Source organism: Pelodiscus sinensis, chromosome 6 (assembly GCF_052426305.1).
Source record: "Pelodiscus sinensis isolate ZL-2025 chromosome 6, ASM5242630v1, whole genome shotgun sequence".
Lineage (NCBI taxonomy): Eukaryota > Metazoa > Chordata > Testudines > Trionychidae > Pelodiscus > Pelodiscus sinensis.
The window spans coordinates 37,408,764-37,432,458 of record NC_143057.1 but is presented as its reverse complement, the minus strand read 5'-3'; the positions used below and the strand labels follow the sequence as shown (position 1 = coordinate 37,432,458).

The 23,695-nt window shown below is 41.1% G+C and overlaps 2 protein-coding genes across 3 annotated transcripts in view; both read left to right on the top strand.

Moving 5' to 3' along the window:
- The window catches only part of LOC149524135 (protein prune homolog 2-like), a 103,624-nt gene extending 100,387 nt beyond the window's left edge, over window positions 1-3,237 (top strand). Inside the window, exons 9-10 of the mRNA XM_089779535.1 lie at window positions 2,323-2,481; window positions 3,220-3,237. Of these exons, the coding sequence (XP_089635661.1) occupies window positions 2,323-2,481; window positions 3,220-3,237 (177 nt within the window). The remainder of the gene's footprint in view (window positions 1-2,322; window positions 2,482-3,219) is intronic.
- A 271-nt stretch (window positions 3,238-3,508) lies between these two features.
- PRUNE2 (prune homolog 2 with BCH domain) overlaps window positions 3,509-23,695 on the top strand; it is a 75,775-nt gene continuing 55,588 nt past the window's right edge. Inside the window, exons 1-2 of one of the 2 annotated variants that reach the window (XM_006122482.5) lie at window positions 3,509-10,064; window positions 10,537-11,335. In XM_006122482.5, the coding sequence (XP_006122544.3) occupies window positions 3,671-10,064; window positions 10,537-11,335 (7,193 nt within the window). In that variant the 5' untranslated portion in view covers window positions 3,509-3,670. Of the gene's footprint in view, window positions 10,065-10,536; window positions 11,336-23,695 lie in introns of those variants that run through there. The other variant, XM_089779241.1, reaches the window with a different exon arrangement.

The window sequence follows — 23,695 nt, the reverse complement described above, 5'->3', positions numbered from 1 at the left end:
GTAGGGATAACATATTAATGTATTAAAAATGTGATTCCCCCAAATGGAAGTGACTCCCCATAATTTGTTCCCCACAACTTAAAGTGTTTAGATTTATTAGGATTCTTCTTATTATTATTATTATTTGTTAAGATTGTTAAATGTTTAGATTCATGATTATTATTGCCCCTTTAGAATATAATATATTAGGTCATGTAACTTAGAACTGTTAAAAATATAATCCTAACTGTTAAGAATATAATCCTATGTAGCCAGAAACAGCCCCCCCCCTCTCTGTGCTCCAGGGCATGCACAAGCTTGTGCAAGAGGCTGCTTGAAATTGACATTGCAGAGATACATTGTAACAATGCATTGTCAAGCCACTAACTCTGCTATGGGAATCAAGCCCTGTAATTGTCTAAGGGCATTGTTAATTTTACTTAGCAGTCAGAGAATGTTTTAAGCAATACCACCCAGAAACTTTCTGTAACTACAACTTTTATTATTATACAAAATACTGTATGAATATATGAGAGAGTGCTTGGATGATGAATGAATGGCTCTGAGAGGTGCCAGCCTGAGAATACAGCAACAAAGGGCTGAAGAAGGCGTCAGGTGCCAGTGCAACTAAAAGGTGTCAAGTGGAGAAAACCAAGTACTGGAGGTCCACCCGATGAGATCACTGACGAGCACCTGGCAGCCACCCTGGAGACATCAGCATGATGCAGCAATTTCCATAGACTGGCATAGGAAGAAATTCCTATAAGAACTGGACTAAAAAACTATGGAGCCAGAGTCCAAGGTTCTGCTGCCAAACTACCAGGAGCTTCAGATGCGCATCTGATCAGGACTTCGCTCCCCACTACCATCACTTGTGTACAGAATACCTGGCCAGTATTCTGTCACAAGCAACTTCCAGGCTGGTAACTATAACAAATACACAGAACCTGAATGAATGTATGAATGAATGGTTATATATATATATCTATATATCTATATTTATATATAAAAGTGTATAAGGGTTGAGTAGTGATAGGAATAAGTAGTTAAACAACGTTGTTTGCTTCCATCTTTTCTTTATTTTTTTATTATTATCTTTACAATAAATGTGGCTTTTTGCCTTATCCCCCTCATAAGATCCTGCTTGCTTTTATTTGGTATAACACAATGATGTGTATTTGTTATTCAATAAATTATGATAGCTGCTCTTGTGTACAAATTTTAAAACTACATTGTATCACAGCTATTATAGAACCAGTTAACATGTTTCTATCACTGGGGATTACACACTATCACAACATTGGAAAGAATTGCATGCCTTCAAAGAGCATTGGATTAGGCCCTGACTGAGGGTATGCCTACACTACAGAGTTTTTTCAGAATGGCCGTTTTCTGAAAAAACGTCATTTATGTCCACACTGCAATCACATTCTTTCAGAAAAAAATCGAAAGAACATCGGGGTGTTTTCAACATTGGCAAACCTCTTTCTGCAAGGAAGAAGCCTTTTTCCGAAAGAGCTCTTTTGGGAAAAGACATGCGTGGACAGGGAAGAGGGAGTTCTTTCGAAAGAAGAGGAAAGAGAAAAAAGCACAGGTGCCCTGGTGGCCACTCCATCCATAGTAATCACAGCTTATATGTGAGATAGCATCCATTCAATGTGGATGCTATCTTTTGAAAAAGCAGATTGCTTTTTCAATGCGCTTTTGCTGTGTAGACACTCTCTTTTGGAAAACGTTTTTTCAGAAGATCTCTTTCCAGAAAAGCTTCTTCTGAAAGAAGCCTGCAGTCTAGATGTAGCCTGAGGCAAGAATTCTGTGAATAAAATAGTGTATGATAATGTAATTAAAGGCTGTACGATAATGCATATGTACAAGGGAGAAAATTAAAGTTGCACAGGCAAGTTAGATGTGTCTTTTTCTAAGTTTTGAGTGTTTGACTTTGCTACTTTAATAGCATTTTGTTAACAGTTATTTTAAATGCAACATTATGACAACTTTCAATGTTTCAGTATTTGTTTCCATTCTACTTCACTTCTCAAATGTTTTCACAAAAAAGGACGTGTGTATGAGTATAGATACTGTAGTGGTGAAGGTACTCAGCTAGGATATGTGCGACTGAGGTTCAAGTTTCTGTTATGCTTGTTTTTTTAAGATGAAAAATTCAGGAAGAGCAGAGAATGTTCCACATCTGTGGTCAGTACGCTAAGTGTCATAGTGATTTCCTTTCACCTGAAGACCTTCCTAACAAAAGCTTTATGGAAACAGACCAGATAAAACTTTGTGGACCGGTTCTAGGAATAAGCTATCAAATCCTTTAATATATAATTTCTTGTCATATTTCAGGATTGCATATTTCACAGGAATATCACTGGTGACCTGAAAGCATTTATAGATAAATATGGTTTTGATGTTCTCGTCATTTTGGCTAACTATTTATCAGAAGAAGAGCAGACTAAACGACAAATAGCGGTATACTCAGAAAACGTAGAGTTGTGCAATCAGGTAAGTACTGTAAAGAAAGAATAAAAATTTATTGATCCTGAACTGTGTGTGCTTGAAAACAGTTATTATATAATTTAATGGGTTAAATACCAAATAACCATTTCACATGTGATGATGTGGGTGCTATCATATTTTATCGTCACAGATTTGGAATGACTGCATTATTTATGTTTGCAATACTGCAGAAGCTCTGTTAGGCCTGGACTATGAGAGAGACAAGGTGGGTGTTGTATCTTTTATTGGACCATCTTCTGTTTATAGAAGCAGAGGTGATGTGTGTGTGGGGGGGGGAGGGGGGCATACATGTGGGTCATCCCCACCTTCTCTCTCTCCCCCCCACCCACTTTGCTGGTTGGCTTGTACTGAGCATGCTTAGATGGACTGAGCATGTTCATTAGCACTGCTGAAATGGCTGCCCTTATTCCCCCCATTATGGGCAAGCATGGATTGTCTTTGGTGGAAGAGGGATGCTTTTAAGCTTCACAGAGCTCTTCCCCAGACCTGTGCGTGTCCCTTCTATCTGTAGAAGTTGGTCCAATAAAAGATATTACTTCACCCACCTTATTTCTTGCATTATTTATATTATATAACAAAGCACTGCTGTAATTTTCAGTGTTCCAGAGCAGTCAAACATCAAGATCCCATGGGCAAAAGAAAGATAAAGGGAATATATAGATGACTTTTTATTTTAAAAAATGTTCAGTATTCTGTTTCCTGTATGCCTTTTACAAATTTTAGTCGGCTTTCCTAGAGTAGCAAACAAAAATCTGAGTTTATTTTAGAAGTGAAGAATTAATTGGAAAAGTCAACTTACAGCATTTCCAGTAAATATTTGTTAAATAATTAGTATTATGAACTGGCCTTCTTGAATTTAAGGGGGTTAGTGAGTTCAAAGTTCATTATAAAGACAGGTAAAGGAAGATAGCTGAGAAATCAATAGCCAAAAATAGGTAGGCAGTACTACTAATAGTATATGTGTCTAACTATCCTTTCAATAACTTTTTGAAACCCCTGTATTTTCAAACAGATTTGCTGTGAATTAGAAGAATGTCAGAATCCCTGCCTGGAGCTGGATCCTTTGGAATGTGGATGTGACCAGTTCCTTGTGTATCACCAAGACAATACTTTGGTGACCGGTGATCAAATTTTTCTAATAATTAAAGAAGTTATTAACAGAAGACAGCCAGAAATGGCACCAAACAGCAGAACTTCCTCTACTGAAGCGGTTGCTGGGAGTGCTCCACTTTCACAGGGATCTTCGGGTATCATGGAGCTATATGGTTCTGACATAGAACCACAGGCCAGTTCTGTCAACTTTATAGAAAATCCTCAAGATCTCAATGGATCAATCCAAGCCCAGGTGGATGTTAATACAGATCTTGTGAGTCCAGACAGTGGCTTGGCTACCATTAGAAGCAGCCGGTCTTCTAAGGAGAGCTCAGTTTTTCTCAGTGATGATAGCCCAGTTGCAGAAGGTGCTCATCACAGTCTCCTTCCAGGTTTTGATTCTTATAGCCCCATTCCTGAAGGGGCAATACCAGAAGAACAACCACCTCAGTCTAGAAACAACAGTGATAACTTCGATCTTTTCAGTTTTGATCTAGCACCTAGGGTTACAATTCGATCTGAATCTTCTTCTCGTTCTGTTGATTATTCCCCAGCAGATGACTTCTTCCTGAATAGTGATTCATCAGAAGGACAGCCACCTATTGTGCAGAAAGAACTTGATGAGACAAATTTATCACAAAATGACATGGCTAATTATTCACCCGACTTACTAATGATTACAAATGAAGAAGACAATTTAGTAGAATTTGATGATGAATTTAGGCAAGAAAATCCTGGAGATTTGTCTGAAAAAACTTCAAGTTTGACTGATTTTGTGGAAGATGTTTCTTCTTCGCCTGAGGTGTTGAAAAATATTGAAACAAAAATTCCCCCAACTCCTATGAACAGTCTTGTGGAAAGTTCGCCATTAGATAATGGATCACCACTGTTTTTTTCACAAGATGTGATTAAAAAAATTAATGAAATAGATAGTGGAAACTATTCACAGTCACGTGAGAGGTATGGAAGCTGGTGGGATGGTTTTGAATTAGATTCTAAAAATGCTGATGCATGGAGTTCAAGTGAACAGGAATCTGTATTTCAAAGCCCTGATTCATGGAAAGACCGTAAAGCAAGCCCATTACTTCGGGAGCATGTTGATAGAAGAGCCTCAGATTCTGTGTTTCTTCAAAAACAACCAAGGCAGAGGAATTATTCAAGATCAGGCCTGTGGGAGAATCAGTTTAACCCTGTCCAAGATAAACATAAAGAGTTGCAGAAGAAAACCACTGAACTTTCACATGGGCAAAATACTTCTGCAGGGGAGAAAAAACAACAAATGGAGGCATTTACTGATTTGTGGAAGTCCAGTCAACTGACCCGAGTGATATCAGCTCCATGGTGTAACACTGAGAGTGAACAACTTGATGCAGAATCTTGCAATGTCTGGACAGAGTTTGAGCAAGAAGATGGCCCTAATCCCTCAGAAAATGTATGGTGTATGCCCAAACTAGACACAGATAAATCTTCAGTGAGGAGTCTTGACACCTGGGCCATGTCCAAAACTGGTCTATCATATTCTTCAGAATTCACTGCAAAAAATGAGATTGAAAATCCAAACAATGAAGTGTCGCCAGAAGCCTGGAACAAAGGGAGAGTTTATCCAGCGGAAGAATACAGCACATTTGAAAATACAAAGTCCAATATTGACAGTGTGCAGAACAATTCTAATCTAGCCATAGAAAATCAAAATGGATTAGCTGACAGTGAATATGGACCAAAACAATTAGAAAATATGGATGTCTGGGGTCTGTATGAAAAAGACATAGAGAAAGAAGTATTGGAAACTCTGGTTCCATGGGACGATTCTGTTTTCTCATATAAATGCTCAGACTTTAGCTCATCAAATGTGGGTGAAGATTTAATTGTTTCTCCACCAGATACCAATTATTCAACATCTGATTCATACGTATCACCTACATTTATAGAGGATGACAGGGAAAAGGAGAACAATCGTTTTGACAGAGATACAATTTTTGATGAAGTGATTAATTCAAATTCAGATGAATCTAATATATTGGAGGAAACAGATAAGGAATTCTTACCACAACCATCCCTTAGAAGCATGCTGTTTCTAAGCTCAGGGAACACAGAAATGTGGAATATAGGTCTTAATAATGTCTGTCAGTTAAAAACAAAAAACTCTGAAATTACTGCTCTTCCAAACACTTGTACAGTCTCGCTGAATTCAGAACCAATAACCACTAAGTATTTTTCAGGCAATGAGAATAACAGTGAAAGTAATTCAAGTTTTGAGGACATTGGAGTCATGCAAGTGTATAATCAAACAGAAAATCACTTATCTCATCAACATGGTGAATTGAAAACCAAACCAACTGCATCTGAAAAAAATGTAGAAGTATGGAATAGGGTCATTCTTGAGGATACTCAAACTTCAGATATGGGTAAAGGTTTGGGCTTGAAAGCAAGTGACTTAAAAAATGAGGTTTCAGTCAACGGACAAGTACAAGGAAATGTTAATAAGGGCTCAGAGGTAAGACCTCAGCTTTCTGAAGAACAGTTGAATCAGCGCAATGTACACCTACAGCAGAATCATCAGGCAGGATGGGAGAATAAAGCTATCTTGGGTACTTCTCAACAAGAAATAGATGAATATAAAAAAAAGGATGAGATGAGTGGACCGCTAACCATTAGCAATGTTTGGAACACAACCATGCAAGATAACAGAGTATTGCCATCAGTGTTATCCAAACTATCATATTCAGAAGACAATACAACAACATCTGAGGTTCCTAACTCACCAGAAAAAATAAGAAACATTTTCAAAGCTTTAGAAACAGAGAAATCAGAAATGAATATGCCCTCTTCTAGTCCGTCTAACCCTGTCAATCAGAAACAGGAGAAAGAACATTTACAGAACAATGCATATTCTTCTGCAACAAGTCCTGAGGAAGAAAGACATTCTGGGCATTTAGACTTATATAATCCACACAATTTCAGTCATAGTAATATATCACAGTCACTTCTTACAAATACTGATAAAGGAAGTGCCACTAGAGAGGGTGAAACAAGTCACAAGATGGAAAGTGCCTATGAAAGATCTAACAGAGACAAGGATAGCCAAGAAAATAATTCTCTTACCGTGCCTGAAAATCCAGATATCTGGAATGACTCTGCAAAGAATAGTTCCTGGTCAGTTGCATCAAGTCCTTTAATAAATGAAGCACCAGGGATATTAAGAGAGTCTCAAGAGAGTTTATCTGAGGTACTTCCTAGCAATTTAGACAGCTGTAATTTTGAATTAGGTTTTTCTGAACATAGTCCAGAGATAATTGGTTCTCATGAAGCATCTTTCATTAGTGAAACTGTGCAGATTAAAATTAAAGTGAATCCCTCTTCTGAATCTGCTGAAGTGCCTGACAGTGCAAATAGGTCTATGACGGATAATTCATTATCACATGAAATGGATTCTGGGGAAAGTGATGCTTCTGAAAGTTTAGAAACTGCAAATAAGCTTCCAGATGAGGAATATGTTGACATCACATCTCATCATGATTTTCCCCAAATTCTGGGTGATTGGAATCCATATATGTGTGAAGATACACAATCTCCTGTAACAAATCCTCAGACAAGTGAGGTTCTTGAAATGACAGACACCATGAGTAACCTTCTTGGAGATACACAAACCAAAAGTGATTGTGAAGAGGACAATGCATGGAGTGGTTCAACAAATGATTATATAGAATCCAGTGCCACAAGCCCTGATATAAGTGATGCCTCTGCAAATATTAATGTTTGGGAGAGCATGCCAGCTTCTAATCATAGAGAAAGAGAAGCTGTTTTAAATATAACCAATGATAACATAATAGAAAAAGCTCCGGAAAAAGGGGGCTTTGAGAATAAAAGTCAAGAAGAGTCTGAAGAGAGCACAGATCACAAAGTTCCTAAAAATTTAGGTCTTTGGAATGCACATGTAGATGATGATACAGTATCTTCTTTATCAAGTCCTGAAGCAAATGAGGATTCTGAAAATTCAGAGGCACCTCAGGCAGTGATAGAGGTAGAATCCAACCATCAAGCCAATGAGCACATATATGAAACCAAAGAACATGATTATGCACTATCCAGTGAAGTGAGTTCTGAAGACAGTTTAGATGATGAAACTGAACTGGAGAAAGAGGTTCAGATGGCCATCTTAAATAAAAACTCTGAAAATATAAAAGCTTTGAATATATCAAAGGAAGAGGATATTATGCACTTAAATACAACTGACCATAATACATATGAAGCTTCTGAATATTTAGATGACTGTCAGGGAGAATTTCGAGTGAATACCTTCCATGAAAATCATGACCATCCGCGTGTTTGGAATTCCCCAACTTCAGCAGTAGGGCATAATGAAGAATATTCTTCAGAGAATTCAGATACATGGACTATATCATTGCAAGTTGCTTCTGAAACAGATCAAAGGTTCACTATGGAAACATTTGGATTCCCAGATGACAATTCAGAATGGTGGAATTCAGAAATGCATAAAGGCAAATCAATTGAAGATCAATATTCTAATTCAGATGGTGGTTTAGAAATTAACCAGTCAGAAAACATTAATGCCTGGGGAGCACCAATACAAAGTAAGGAACTAAAAGGTGCATATTCTACTCATCCTGGTATCCATACAAATCAGTCTCTCCCTCTGTGCTTTAATGAAGAGAAATATGAAAGTATAATGCACTCCAAGTATATTTACAAGGGTCAAATTGACCCAGATATTGTACAGATTAAACAGTCTGATCCACTGGCACTGGGTGAAAAAGAAAGGGATTTAAAAGATCAGCCTTTTGTCACAGTTGATGGAGATCAAGATATCTCTAAAAATCCCTTTTCAGAAAAGTGGCAACCAGATATGCCAAACACATCAACTCAGACAAACCTAACACTTGATCTTTCAAGAGACCACGTGGATGTAATAACTAGCACTTCAAATAAAGATCAGTTTGTTCAAGAACAATGGAATACCAGTGAAACTTTAGAATTATGCAGCTCTCCACAAAATGCTTTTACTGAAAATCACTCATCCCAAAAAATGATAGGAAAGTTGAGCCTGGGATGGAATGAGTTAGCTGACGTTCCCCAAACCACATTTTCCCCATGTATAGTACAGCACAAGACTCAGGAAAGAAATCAACTATTCTCAGGAGATCCTGATTTGTGGACTGACCCTGAGCAGCTTTTCATTTTGAAAGCGGATGGTGGACATCCTGATATATTAAGTCACTGTGACCAAGACAGCAGTTCACAAGCCTCAAACAGTCCTGATATATGCCAAGAATATGAAGCTAAGCATGCATCTTCCCCATCTATTCATGCTTTGGCCAAGGCTGGAGAAGTTAGTCAGTTACTTCTCCCAATGCCAAATATAAGCAAAGAAGCAGATTTTGATTTTAAACAGCAATTAGTAACTCACAAAGTAGAGACACATCTTGATATAAATAGTCCAGAAAATAATGATGGAACACAGGTTGATTCGCTAATCTCTTCTAAAGCTCATGGACCGTCTGAATGCAGAAAAGAAAATACGTTGAAAGAATCTGACCAAGAAAAGAAACCAGCTGTTGAACTAGTGGATTCAATAGGCTCCTCTGCTGAAGATTTGGGAATAGCTTCCTTAAATCTTAAAGACACTAGTTATGAAAGTAATATTCTTGCCGCTTCAGCCAGTGTAGTTAGCACCCAGAAACATTTAGTTGACACTGTTTTCTTTCCCCTAGATAATTTGGAACAAAACAGAAAAGATACTCATATCTCAGCTGACACTGGGCAAATTTCAGTTATTGACCATACAACAGCGAGTGCTGATGAAGTAAAAATATCAGACATGTGTGTTGATGGGAATGAGACTGGTAGAGAAAATAGCTCCAGTATGTCAGTCGCCAACATTCCATCATTAGGTGAAGTGAGCAAACTGACAGTATTCAACAGCAAACAAAAAGTAGCAGTAGAAAGAGATGCAGTTGAGAAACAAACATTCTTCTTAGAACCCTCATTGGATAGTAATGATAGAGATGCTATAGTTAGTCAGCATGCAGACAATGTAGTAAGAAAACCTGAAAATTTACTTGACAGTCATGATCGTTGGTTGAAAGGATCACTTAATGAACAGTCACCAGCGGTGTACTCTCCTCCATCTGATGTATCATTTAATACAAAAGCCACTGGCAGTGAAGAGGGAAGAAGAGTAAAGCAGGAGTTTTCTGACGATATTTTTGTGGAAATGCCATTAGCTCCACTTAATCCTCAAAAAGAAGAAATGAGCTTTTTGGAGACAAAAGACAGCAATACCAGAGATCAGTCATTTGATACATTTACAGAGTGCTCTCAGGAAGGCCATACATTGGGATATTTACCAATAGAGTCTGAAGTGATGTCTGAATCCTCCGAGAAAGGGGTTTTAGAACATGAGATGGAAAAAAGTAATATTGATTCACCAGCAGGTGGGGCTACAGGATCACCCAATGGTAAGAAATTCTGAACTGTCTAATAAAATAAGTTCATTGAACAAAGTATTAAATGTCAGAGAAAGTGTATTGCTATTATTGCTGACTAATAAGATATAATATAGCAGCTGAATAGTGAGACTTTAACTAAGTGGTATTTGGAATGCTTGTGTCTTCCTGAAACTCTTGACCTTGAAAAGATCTGTATTCTCTTCATTGTAGTTAGATCAAAAAATAAAACTTGGATGAAGGGGGAGTCATTTACTACATCTTTGAATAATGCCTAGTATAAAGGACTCCAGCTTCACTGGCCTCTAGGCACTATCACAATATAAAATAAAAACTAGTAAGAATAATATATAATTTGAGAATAAATTAAAACAGCAGAAAAGCTATCAAAAACAAATAAAAATGGGTTTATTTTGTAGGACTCATTTGAAAAACCATAATCACTAATTGCTAAAAATAAAGTACTGTTTGTTTTTAATTTTAGAAGTCACCATTTATACTGGGGAGAAGGAAATAAATTCCACTGAGAGCCCTGAACTGAGGACACAGGTGAACAAAGATCAGACTACACTAGAGATGGATTACATCCTTGTTACTGCTGAAGAAAATAGATCTGTGAAGAAGGATATTCTTGAAACAAAGGAAAGCGATTTTGCATTTCAAGAAGCTCATGTGGCTGAACAGACAGAGTCTCAGGAAGCCTTTTCAGCAGGCTCCTCAGATACATTTCAGTCAATCTCCATAATAAATGGAAGTAAAGGCCAGTCTTTTCTGAGTACTGAATGGGATTCTTTTCATTTAGCAGAGAAAAGTCCTTCTGTTTTGCCTCAAACACTGGATGCTGAAAAGAGATCCCCTGAAAGCCCAGGGCAAGACCATAGTTGGACAGTGCTAGGCCAAAATGAAGTCAGCGATATATCACCTGAAGAAATTTCCAGCAGGACAGAGACAGTGGACTCAGGGTCTGGACATTCTGTCAAAGAATTGGAAACAGTTTTCGACCAGGAAATTATCCATGACACACAAGTAGGAGTTGAACTAGAAAAACCCCCTCATAAACCATATGAACAAGAAGAATACTCTCCCTTAGACAGTCCAGAGAGGAAAGACAAGAATTCAGGCATCGTAAGGACAGATGCTCTTTCATTACAGGTTGTTGGTGGTCATGGCAAATGGGATGCACATTTGCAGCATTATCCTGGAGATGGCATGGCAACCGAACAAGAAATGGAGGAGGAAACAGAGTTTCTCAGTGGTGAAAGAGAACTCAGTCGAGTCTCAGGGTAAGGAAACGCCCACACATTGTTTATGAGAATCTTCTAGAAAACTATGTTCAGTGTTATTTAAGTAGTTGGGGGGTATGTAAAGGGAACAGCATTCAGAAATAAAGCATGAGTTGTATTTGCAGGATCTGAGTGTGGCAGAATCCCTCCCTTTGTAACAAACAGAACCCACTTTGTAATAGCCCAAAGTGGGACCATTTATAATTGTTTTATGATTTTGGAGAGGATTATAGGAACCGCAGTAGTTGCCCTTCCCTCATAGGGATAATTCCAACCCCAGTCCAAGTCCCCCCCTGGTAGTCTGAATCTGTAGCGTAGAGTGGTGAGAACAGGAGTAGGAGCTGCTATAGCCAGCAGAGAGCTGGGAGGAGAGCATCAAGCCCCATCAGACTGAATGTACTGCAATATAAAAGAGAGGTAGAGTAAAGGATGATTTCCATCATTTTGTGAAGAGAGAGGAAGGGCTGGAGGAGAAGACAGAGGCTAGACAGACACAATCCCTGCATTTCTTCTGCCTTTTTGGCAGTAGAGGAAAGGGCTGTCCTTCTGTAGGAAGTGAAAAGCAATTCTCCTTCCATGCAGAGGAAAGGGAGTGGGGGAGTTCAAAGTTCATGTCCATAGTTCTAAGATCCAGTGTAATGAGCTGCAGTACTCCCTTCCTGTGTGTTTCTTCCCACTGTGAATGGAATGACAGCTGAGGAAATACGAAAACTATGTTTGTTGCATACAGCCATTTGTGTCTACCAGAGATCCCTCCCCACTCCTTGATGGGTATTACTGCAGTATTTGAGGTGTCAGGGGTTGGAGGTAATTCACCTGTACATCTGCTCCATAACTGTCTTTAGTGTATTTGTGCCTATTCCCTGCCCCACCGCTGCTAAAGAGTCTGCTTTCCTCCTGCTCCTGCCATGATGGAATCGTGGGCTCTCTTTCTGATGTCTGAGAAATAGATGGGACTAATTCCTGTTAGAGTCCTCTTTGTACTCTACACTTTTAAAACAATAGTCCTATAACCTGACCATCACGTTCCACGAGGAGCAACGGTAGTTCGAATTAGATATCCTAATTCGAACTACCTACTCTGTGCCACGTGTAGCCATGGGCACGGAGTCCGCACTAAGGGGGATTTAAAAATGGCGGCGCCCGGGAACATGCAAATGAAGGCCAGGATATTTAAATCCCGAGCTTCATTTGCAACCCTGGTTGCCCTCATTTGCCTACCTAGCTCGAACTAACGAGCGAGTGTAGACATACCCTAACTTTAAAAACAACGGGTAGTCCTGTGGCACATTAGAGACTAACAAAAATATATAGTATCATGAGCTTTCGTGGGTAAAACCCACTTCATCAGATGAGCTGGAACTCATCACTCCAGCTAATCTGATGAAGTGGGTTTTACCCACAAAAGCTCATGATACCACAGGTTTAAACTCTCTAAGCTAGGACTCGGCACAGTCCGACATCCATGTCCGGCACAGATGCTGCAGGACCAGAGTCCCGATGGAGGGCCAGCTGCAGAGAGCTATGATAGGGCTGGCAGGGCAGATGCTGCCTGCAGTGAGTTGCCAGCAGGAACATCCAGCATGCAGCAGCAAGGCTGGGACACCCAGCACGTGGGTCTGGGAGCCACAGAGCGGGAGCAATGGTGGTGGCCCAGTGGGGCCAGGAGCCATGTTGTGCAGCTGCAGCAGTGGCTGCCAGCGCGGTTGGCAGGGCATCAGGGCTGGCAGCAGATAGGGAGCTGACCAGGCCAGTCCAGGGCGGAGGGGGCCAGAAATGACCTCAACTGGTTTGACAAACTCATCTGGGATTGGTAGGTCCCAAGGGAATCTGACCAGGAAGATCCAACCTGCATATATTTTTGCCTGTCTGCAGTAGCAGTTTCCACCTACAGTGCCGCTGGCTCATGATACAATGTGGCTATCATAGTTTTTCTAGCATGACCCTTAGAGATGTGAAAGGTTAACCAGAGCAGCCTTTACCCCCATTCATTCATAATTAACCGTTTAAACATAATGTTTAGCCAGTTAATGAATTAATCTGGATTTTACATCCCTAGTGGCCACACCCTTTAATATGAGTCTGCTCTCCCCCTCTGACTTTGTAGAGCAGGCATGTCAAACTGGCATTTGGGAGGCCGCATGCACCCCCCCAGAACATTTTTATAAAAGAATGAAGTGAGGCCCGCTGGCCACTCGGAGCACATGGCCAAGTGCCTGCTCACAGCTGGCCGGGCCGCTCTGCGCTGCAACAGCTGCTCACGGCTGGCTGGGTGCTCTGCGCTGGGCTCTCCAGCAGGCGCGCACAGCCGGCCGTTGTGCTCACACCACCACAGCTCCTCAGGCAGCCACGTCAACTCCGGGACCCAGATATTAGGTTGGGGGTGGGGGGGAGTTAGGAGTCCCTGGCTCTGGGGGAGGCATTAGGTTGGGAGGGCCTGGCTCTGGAGTAGAGGAGAGGCATTAGGTTGGGGGGGCCTGGCTGTGAGGGAATGGAGGGAGATTGGGTTAGAACGGGGGTATGGGAGTGCCTGGCTCTGGAGGGAGGAAGGGGTTATTTTGTTAATATTTTGTTTTTATGTATTCCCTAATAAAATCACAAAATATGTATTAATTTTATAGCCATAAATATGTCAATTTTTTGCAGTTGCATAAATAATTATATCTTTATGCAAAATCTCAAACTTACAAAGTATCTGAAATTTTCACAGAAGCCTGTTCTATTTGATTAACCATGGTCTATACTTGTTTTTATTTCAACAAAACAAGTTATGTATCATATACAAAATGTAAAGGTACCTTACATTTATATTTAAATTAAAAATTATGTAAGATTAATTTCAAAATGATTTAATATGAACAAATAACAATTTTACACATCAAATTATTGCAATATTATAAAATAGCTAAAACATAATCTATACTAATAAATAATTACGACTTTCCGTCAAAGGCCCTATTGCCAGGTGTCCTAAAATGCTTTTTTTTTTCTTTTTTGGTTCTACAAATGTTTTTGGTAAAACCACCTAGGTGGCCCTGAAAGCTATCAGTTTTCATTTGTGCGGCCCTCAGCAGGCGTTTGATATGCCTGTTGTAGAGGCATTACTAAGTTCCTTTCCCACAACTATGGATATGTGTGCTTTCTACATTCATGTTGAGGCCTAAAAAAAGTGAGAAAAGTGAACTGTATTAAAAATATATATATTTGGAAATGGACATATAGATATATAAATGGAATATATAAATGAAAAGGGAAAAAATTATATGGGAACAATTATTTACAAGCTCCTATAAGCATTTTATTAAGCCGGTTGTATGAATCAGCGAGCAAACAGCAACTTGGGAATAGCTCTGATTTCATGTGTGTAATTAGGGAGTCATTTACATTTTGGTGATACATTAAAAAAATATGTTTTCAATTTTCTTCGGCAGGAAAGCCCTCTGGGGAATGTTCCTTTGCCTGAAATGAACTGCCTCTTACAGGATAAAGTTTAAAACATAGCAGAGGAGCACAAATATCTCAACCCAATGACTGACAGGCTACGTCTACACTATGGGTGTTTTGCCTGTGTAGATGGGACCATTTGTTGCAAAAAAAACCCGAAAAAACTTTTGTGGAAGAGCCCTCGTTCCTCAAAAAATGGCCCCATCTACACAGGGTTTTTTATTGCAAAAACCTCTTCCGCAAAACGGATCGGAAGAAGATATGCAAATGAGAGTGTGAGATATTCAAATGAGCACTGCATTTGCATTTCCTCTTCCGCAAAACACCCGCAGTGTAGTGTTAGCATGAGATGCTGCTGGAAAGAAGATCATAAGAACATATGAATGGCTATACTGGGACAGACCAAAGGTGCATCTAGCCCAGTATCCTGTCTTCCAACAGTGGCCAGTGCCAGGTGCCCCAGAGGAAATGAACAGAATAAGTAACCATCACGAGATATCACTCTCTTGCCCATTCCCAGCTTCTGACAGACAGAGGCTAGAGACACCATTCCTGCCCATTAATGGACCTATCCTCCATGAATGTATCTAGTTCTTTTATGAACCCTATTGTAATCTTGGCCTTTGCTACATCCTCTGGGAAGGAATTCCACAGGTCGACTGTGCATTGTGTGATGAAATACTTGCTTGTTTGTTTTAAACCAGCTACCTATTAATTTCATTTGGTGACCCATAGTTCTTGTGATATGCGAAGGAGTAAATAACTCTTCTTTATTCACTTTTTCCACACCAGTCATTATTTTATAGATCTCTATCATATTCCTTCGTTAGCCATCTCTTTTCTAAGCTGAAAAGTTCCAGTCTTAATCTCTCCTCATATGGCAACCGTTCCATACCCCTAAGCATTTTGTTCCCTATGTCCAGAAAAATTGATTTTCTCTTTTTCATCTTTCGTCAAATTGGGGCCTTGCCCTGACGGGGAGGGAAAGATGGAGTTTACATGATTATCTGCCCTCCTCCAGCAGGTGTCTGGCATGTCAGCTATGAAAAGGGAATGTAGTCTGTTTGTCTGTTTTGTCGGAGAGGAAATTATGAATGTGAGACAATAAATGAAAACAAGACACAAGAATGAAGAGATGGATAAAAACTTGAAGTCCCTTGAATCAATCATTGTCCTGTCATTTTGTAATGTCAGATCAACAGATTCCTTGACAAGAGTTGGTAGAGGGGTCTGAGGTTGCTAGAACCCAGGGTTTGTAGCTGACATCTCTTTCTGTGTTGCCTTTGAGATACTCATAACAATATCAGAAAAAACAAAAGCAGAAAGAAAAAATAAGTAATGGACTAACGCAGGGCTGAATAACCTCATTCCCAGAATCTTTAAAAAAAATTATTTCTGGCATTAAAATATTAAAGAAAGACCATAAACCAATGTCAGTAAGAGCCGAACACAAGAAATTGTAAGCCTTGAGGTTTATTTGGCCTCATGTAAAATACAAAAAGATCTGATAGCACATTAATAATGTCACTCTCATTGAAAAGAAAATAGCTTTTTGAATGGCTTTTCATGTGAGAACAGCCAAGAATGACTAATTTAGAAAAAAAATCAAGGAGTACTGTACAGGTCTAAGATGTCTAGATTAACATCTTTCTCTGCTAGTTCTGATGTGATGCCAGAAGTAAAAAATTGTTGAGCCTGAAAGCCAACTTTTGTGGCAGAGTAACTTCTCTTACATAACTATAAGAAAATGGATAGTTTCACAGTAATTAAGGACCAGAGGCACTATGGATGTGGTATAAGTTTACATATAACCACTCTTTTCTGTGCGTGCTTGAGGTAATGTATGTAAATTATGATATATTTAGAAAGGCTGTAGAATATTGTTGGAAGTATATTCCTGTCCTGTGGGGCTAGAGGTTCCTGTTCTGTCTTCTCCTCTGGAGGTGAAAGCAGTCACTGGAAGAGAGTCTGTAGGCTGGAGCTGATGAAAAATTGATTTTCCATTTTGGTGGCTAAATTGAAAAATTAAAAAAAGAAAAAAACTCTTGGTTTTGAACGGAAGTAGAAAAAAGTTTCTTGCCAAAACAAACAAAAAAATTATTTTGCGTCAAACGAAACATTTTCTTTGAACCAAACCATTTCCCCCATTTTATTTATTTATTTTTTATTACTAGAAGATTTAATTGCATTGCTTGGGTCCTTAACTCAAGTAATTTGGGGATTTTTTTTGGAAAATAACATGAAAATGTGCATGCTTCATTTAAATCATTGCTCTTGAGTGTGGCTTGCGATGAGGGGTCTGCAGTGTGCTCCAGGGATAGAGGAAAAACCCCAGCCCTCACTCATCACAGCAGTTTGGGGCCAAGTCAGAAACACCTCTTCGTGGCCACTGCAGTGCCTGTGGGCACAGCCGGGGGATGGGTTCATGTTGCCCACTGAGACAGGTTTGTCTGTCTCCTACACTCCCCAGCCAGAGTGAGGAATGCAGCAAACTGTGCACTTTCCTCTCACTCCCTGAGGAAGGAGAACAGCCAACAATGTTCCCATATGAATTGGGGAGGGGAGACTGAAGTCCCCCCCATCCCCGAAGGGCACCTTGAGGAAGTAGGATGTTCAGGGACGGGACAGTCCCAAATGGAAGTAGAGAGTACAGATCCGATCAGTCCTTTTCAATTGGCTGCTTTAAGCGGCATGAAGAGATGGGCTCCTGCTGGGCCGTGGGCTGGATCCAGTGGTTTTGCAGGCTACAACTAGGGTTGCTAAGTGTCTGGTTTTGAACCAGACAGTCTGGTATTTGAGGGTTCTGTCCGGGAAGCAAATTGAGAAAATGCCGGACATATAAAATGTCCGGTATTTTCTAATTAGGTAAGTTTTATTATTATTAGGAGTATCAGTACATAGTTGCGTACTGCCTGGCTGGTAGACACGCTCACGCTGCGTGAGCTGTCTACCAGCCAGGCAATATGCAACTATGTGGGCGGGGGAGGAAGGGGGAGGGAATCCCCGGGGCCAGACTTGCTCACACTTTGGCGCAACCATGCAAAGGATAGGCAGTGCCCCAGGATCTGCATGCGCCCGGGTCAGTCCTGCTCCCCGCCCGCCGATTCTCTCCCCCCGCTTCCCTCTCCCCCCAGCCAGCCCTGCTTCCCGCCGGCCAGTTCTCCCCCCTCCTCCTCCTGATCTCCCCCTGGCTACCCCCGCTGCCCCCCTCTCCCAACCCCTCCCTGATCTCCTCCGGCCTGCCCTGCTTCCCCCAACCCTCCGCCCCGCCCACCGGCCAGCCCTGCTTCCTGCTGGCTGGTCCCCTCCCCCAATCTCCCCTGGTCAGCCTGCTGCCCCCGACCCCCCTCCCCACCAACCCTGCTTCCTGCTGGCCAGTCGCCCCCCCCCCCCCCCCCCCCCCCACACCCATCTGAGCTCAAATGTGTCTGGTATTTTTTTTTAAGCCACCTGGTAACCCTAGCCACACACAGTGGCTTTGTGGGCTGCATCCAGCTCAGGGGCCATATTTTCCCTGCCCTTGCTCTACAGCAATGCCAGGCACTCTGGGGAGTGAATATATTGCTTCAGTAGTACTTCCAGCCTTTCCTGAACTACAAGATTAGGGACATGAACTGAGAATTGGACACTGGTCTGACACAGAGTAGAGCACATTATTACTACTGGCATTGTTATTTGTTATTATTTAAAAAGCATTGTAGGTGTGCATGATGCTTTACATGTATTAAATTTACATGTATTAAGCCATTATGCCTTATATTAATTGCCATTAGGATGCAACTTGTCATAAGAAGTGGTCAGGAATCTCTCAGAAAGGTTTGTTCAGCAAAACACAAAGTATGAATGGAGTTGGGTCAGTTTTGACATAATCCTGTGTTGAAAAACTTTTGAATAAGATATTCTGAATTTATCAAAACAACCCATTTGGACATTTTCAAAATAAAAAATGTCAACGTTTTGGTTCATAGTGATTTTTTGTTTTGAAACACTAGCTGAGTTATAGCATGTTGTTGTTTTTAAAATAAAAATTAAATGTTTCAGAATTGTCAAAATGTCAAATATCAAAATGAATTATTTCAACAGACCCAAACTGATTTTTTTTCAAGATTTTTGGTTCTCAATTTTTATTTTTGTTGAGATTTTTACTTTTCACCCCTATTTGGGGCAGGAAAATGTTGGAAATCTTAAATTTTCCCAGGATGAGAAAACTGTTCCTGCCTAGGTTTACTCCTTATATGTATTTATAATGATATTTCATCATTTTCAAAGTAGAATACTTCTTTGAAAGTAGAATAATGAAACATGTATACCCAGCCTGGATACATTTCTGGGCACTTTTGTAAATATACAATTGACCTCATTCAAGAATTTCCTTTCTCAGTATTTTCTCCATCACACAATTTAATAACAGTAAATTAAATTATTCAAGTTTTAACTTGCTGGAAATCATGAAATGTACTTTTCACACTTAGCTTTCGTAACACTCTTTATTTCCCTACATTGGTTGTGACCCAGCAAGTCATGACAGCTATCTTTTTTGTTGCCAGTTTTGGGGTGATACAATACTTTCCATTACCATCTGGATGCTGGAAAATAATTAAAATGTAATACCAATTTAGCATTGAAAAAGCCAGATGTTAAAAAATAGCGGAAGCCAATATGGTGATAATCCCATTTTTGTAAAAAACAGCTTTATTATTTACCGCAGGGCACACACCAAGTACTTTATCACCAGCTTTTAATAAGACCAGGACTGCTATTCATGAATTGATGCACAAATCAAAAAAAAATCTTCTGTTATTAACTCACTTTGTAAATTGTATCTTTTATTTAGTTTAATAGATCCCATTCTAAATTAAAAACAATAAAATAAATCTGAATGTAGGTTGTTGCTAAAGAGCATCTGTTATATGAAAAACTCCCTCTTCTATCTAAGCTTAGTTTTTCTAAGTAAGTATATTGTGTTCTGTTTGACTCACTGGAGATCAGCAGTACTTAATTTCCTCTCAAAGCAGGGATTCTCAAACTTTGTGATACCACGACCCCCTAAAATTCTAAATGAATGTGTGTGACCCCCCACCCTCACTGCCCTGGGCCGCTTCCTCCCCCCTTCTCACCAGACTTCTTGCCCTCCTGGGGTTCCTTCAAGGCGTTTACGGTCCTCAACGCCCTTCCCCCCTGCAGGCTCCTTCCCCCTGTCTTTTTCTCCTCTCCTCTTCTGACCCCCATGTGCCCTTATTTACCTCCGGGTCCTCGGGCCCGACCCAATCCCCCAGCCCGCTGCCCTCTCCCAGCTGGGGAAGCGTTCGGTCGCCTGGCAACCGTGCCCCAGCCGGCCCCTCGCATGTCCGCTCCTGCGCTGGCACTGGCCTCACTCTCCCACCACCTTGCCTCCTGTTGCAGCTGAGCCGCACTCCTGAAGTCCCATGGCCCTGGCCACACTGTGCGGCTTGCCGGCAGTTGCCTTCTGCTGCCCTGCTGCTCTTTGCAGTGCAGGAGAGAGGGGTCGCAAGTGAAAAACTGAATCCAGCTATGACACCCCTCTAAGTTGCTCATGACCCCCCCCCAGGGGTCGTGACCCACAGTTTGAGAAACGTTGTCTCAAAGCATTAAGGGTACGTCTAGACTACATGGCTCCGTCGACGGAGCCATGTAGATTTGTTGTTTTGGCAAAGGCAAATGAAGCCGTGATTTCAATGATCGCAGCTTCATTTACATTTACATGGCTGCCGCGCTGAGCCGACAAACAGCTGATCAGCTGTTTGTCCGCTCAGCGCGCTAGTCTGGATGCTCCCCTGCCGACATCAAAGCCCTTTGTCGGCAGCCCCGGTAAACCTCATCCCACGAGGAATAACGGGGCTGCCGACAAAGGGCTTTGATGTCGGCAGGGGAGCGTCCAGACTAGCATGCTGAGCGGACAAACATCTGATCAGCTGTTTGTCGGCTCAGCGCGGCAGCCATGTAAATGTAAATGAAGCCGCGATCATTTAAATCGCGGCTTCATTTGCCTTTGCCTATGTGTCTAATCTACATCCCTCTGCCGACAGAGGCATGTAGTCTAGACAGAGCCTAACAGTGTCAACCCCAGTGATCCTCATGGGTTGACCCTCACTCTGGGTGGACATCCCAATGAGGTCAGTGGGGCTTGGCACAGGAAATCTAATTGTTGTATTGGAGACTCACTCTTATTTCACTGGGGTTTGTGATTATGATAGTACTGCACAAGTTGTATGCACTGTAATTGTAGTCATTAGGTCCCAAGATATTAGAGCTGTGGTGCTCAACATGCTAGCCACTAGCTACATGTGGCTATTTGGCCAGTTGAGTGTGACTAGTTGGTTTGAACAATGTGTCTATTTGCCTATGCATAGAATCATAGAATCGTAGGGCAGTAAGAGACCTCAGGAGGTCATCGAGTCCAGCCCCCTGCCCAAAGCAGGACCAGTCCCAACTAAAATCATCCCAGCCAGGGCTTTGTCAAGCCAAGACTTAAAAACCTCTAGGGATGGAGATTCCACCACCTCCCTAAGTAACCCATCCCAGTACTTCACCACCCTCCGAGTGAAATAGTTTTTCCTAATATCCAACCTAGACCTCTCCCACTGTAACTTGAGACCATTGCTCCTTGTTCTGCCATCTGTCACTACTGAGAACAGCCTCTCTCCATCCTCTTTGGAACCTCCCTTCAGGAAGTTGAAGGATGCTATCAAATCCCCCCTCACTCTTCTCTTCTGCAGACCAAATAATCCCAAATCCCTTAGCCAATTTAGTGAGCAGTAGCCATGATAGTTGGCAATGCTTCAGAACTGCTTAGACACCATGGTATTAGAGAGTGTGTGGGTGAGGTAGTCTCAGAGTACATTTCCCAGACCCGAAGAAGAGCTCTGGCTAGAAAGCATATCTCTCTCACCAACAAAAGTTGGACCAATAAAAGATAGTACTTACTTACCCATATATATATATATATTACTATGGGTATGTTTTTTTCTAAGTGCCTGGCATAACATGAGATTAAAATTTCAGACAGCTTAGAAGTCTGCTAACAAAATAAAAAAGCAAAGCAAACCAACTCCCTGCCCTGTCCACGCAATGGTAAGGAAACTTAATTTTCAGAACTGTTACACTGGTTGCAAGACCACTAATCACATTTCAACATCCCCTTTGAGCAGGAGTATGTTTTATACCTCTTTAAATGCTTAGTGGTCAGTGGTTGTTTTTTTCTTTAAAAGATAAGTGAGGAGTGCTGATTACTCAGGAGATTGATAATGGAGTACAAGATCTTTCAGTGGTGGAATACTGATTCAGATACTGTACATGGTGACAATGGCTGAATCTGTTTTCATTCAGTGCTGTAAGCATGCAAGGAGTTTATAGACAATTTGGAAAAAAAAACAGGCCTATGCCTGAAGGCAGGCCTGACTACAGGAGGGGCAAAGGGAGCAGCTGGGCTCAATTGTGCAAACAGCCCTGATATACTTACAATCTGGCCAAAAGGGTTGTTTCCTAAGCCAGTTGAAGTTAATACAACCTCTGGGCTACTGACTTCCTGTGCCCCTCCTTCCCTCTATCCAGGACTGTCAGGAGAAATCCCGAAAAGCCCAGCCTTCTTCCCCTCTTTTTCTCCTTCTCTGTAATGCACACGGAGACCATGCCCCAATGGGGCTTTCACAGAACCAGGCTGGCCATATTCCAGGGAAACAATTCCCTTTCCTACTGGTACAGGTTCCCCTTCTCCAGTGTTCTCAGAGGACAGCACAGAGGCTATGTCTACATTGCAGGCTTTTGCCGGCATAGAGTATGCTAATGAAAAACTCATTAGCATTTGTTGCGCTGTCATTTGCATATCTCTGCTGAAGCTTTTTGCGCAAGAGGTTTTTGCGCAAAACCAAGCAGTGTAGATGGGTCCGTTTTCTACAAAACCTCTCTTTTGTGCAAAATCCCCTATACCTCCTTTTTTGAGGCATAAGGGATCTTGCGCAAAAGGGGTTTTTTTGCACAAAACGGAGCTGTCTACATGGCTTGTTTTTGCGCAAAAACCTCTTGTGCAAAAAGCATCAGCAGAGATATGCAAATGACAGCGCAACAAAAGCTAATGAGCACTTCATTGGCATACTCTCTGCCGACAAATGGCTGCAGTATAGACATAGCCAGAGCTTTTAGTAAAGCTAAAGATACTAGTTTATAGAGCATCCCCTGCTCCATCTGATGGTTTTAATAATATTTATCTTTTCATACCTAAACTGTTAAGCTGAAACAAGTCACATCAAACATGTGTGACTATGTACATGTTATATAACCACAGGAGACAAACAAAAATGAGAGCTGGGATGAGCTGAATCCATATGAACTTTCGTCTCATCTCTCACTGCAAGCTTTGCTCAGCTCTTCAGTGAAACAGCAGGCAGCTTTTCACAACTGACAGCAGACTCTTCATAGAAGTTTGAGAATATTGTAACAGAGCCCCACAGGACCATTAAAAATATTTTCTACTGCTTAAGCTCCAGTCAGCTCTCTCACTCATATTCACCCAACCAGAGTGGCTGTGCTTTCTTCTGGTACATACAGCAAGCTATTCGAAGGCAGGTGATCATCCTTATTTAGCAGTACCACTAGTCATGTGACCAGAAAATGGTGGAGGATCTGTATTCCTAGTAAACTGCTACAGAAAGAGGGATGCTGAAGTCTAGCAATAAAGCATCTGTATTATTTTCCCTCTAAAAAAAAACCTCCTCAAGTCTTTAGAAGGTAAGCATCTCTTTGCGCTATGAGAATGATATGCAAAGTGCTTTTTTTAGTTAATGGTTCTGGACTGTTTCTATTGTTGCAGTTAATTCAGAGCAAAAAAAAGAAGGGGCGAGTGGAATGTTTGTCAGCAGGATTCAAAGCATCCAGTGCCTCATTACTGAAAATCAGGCA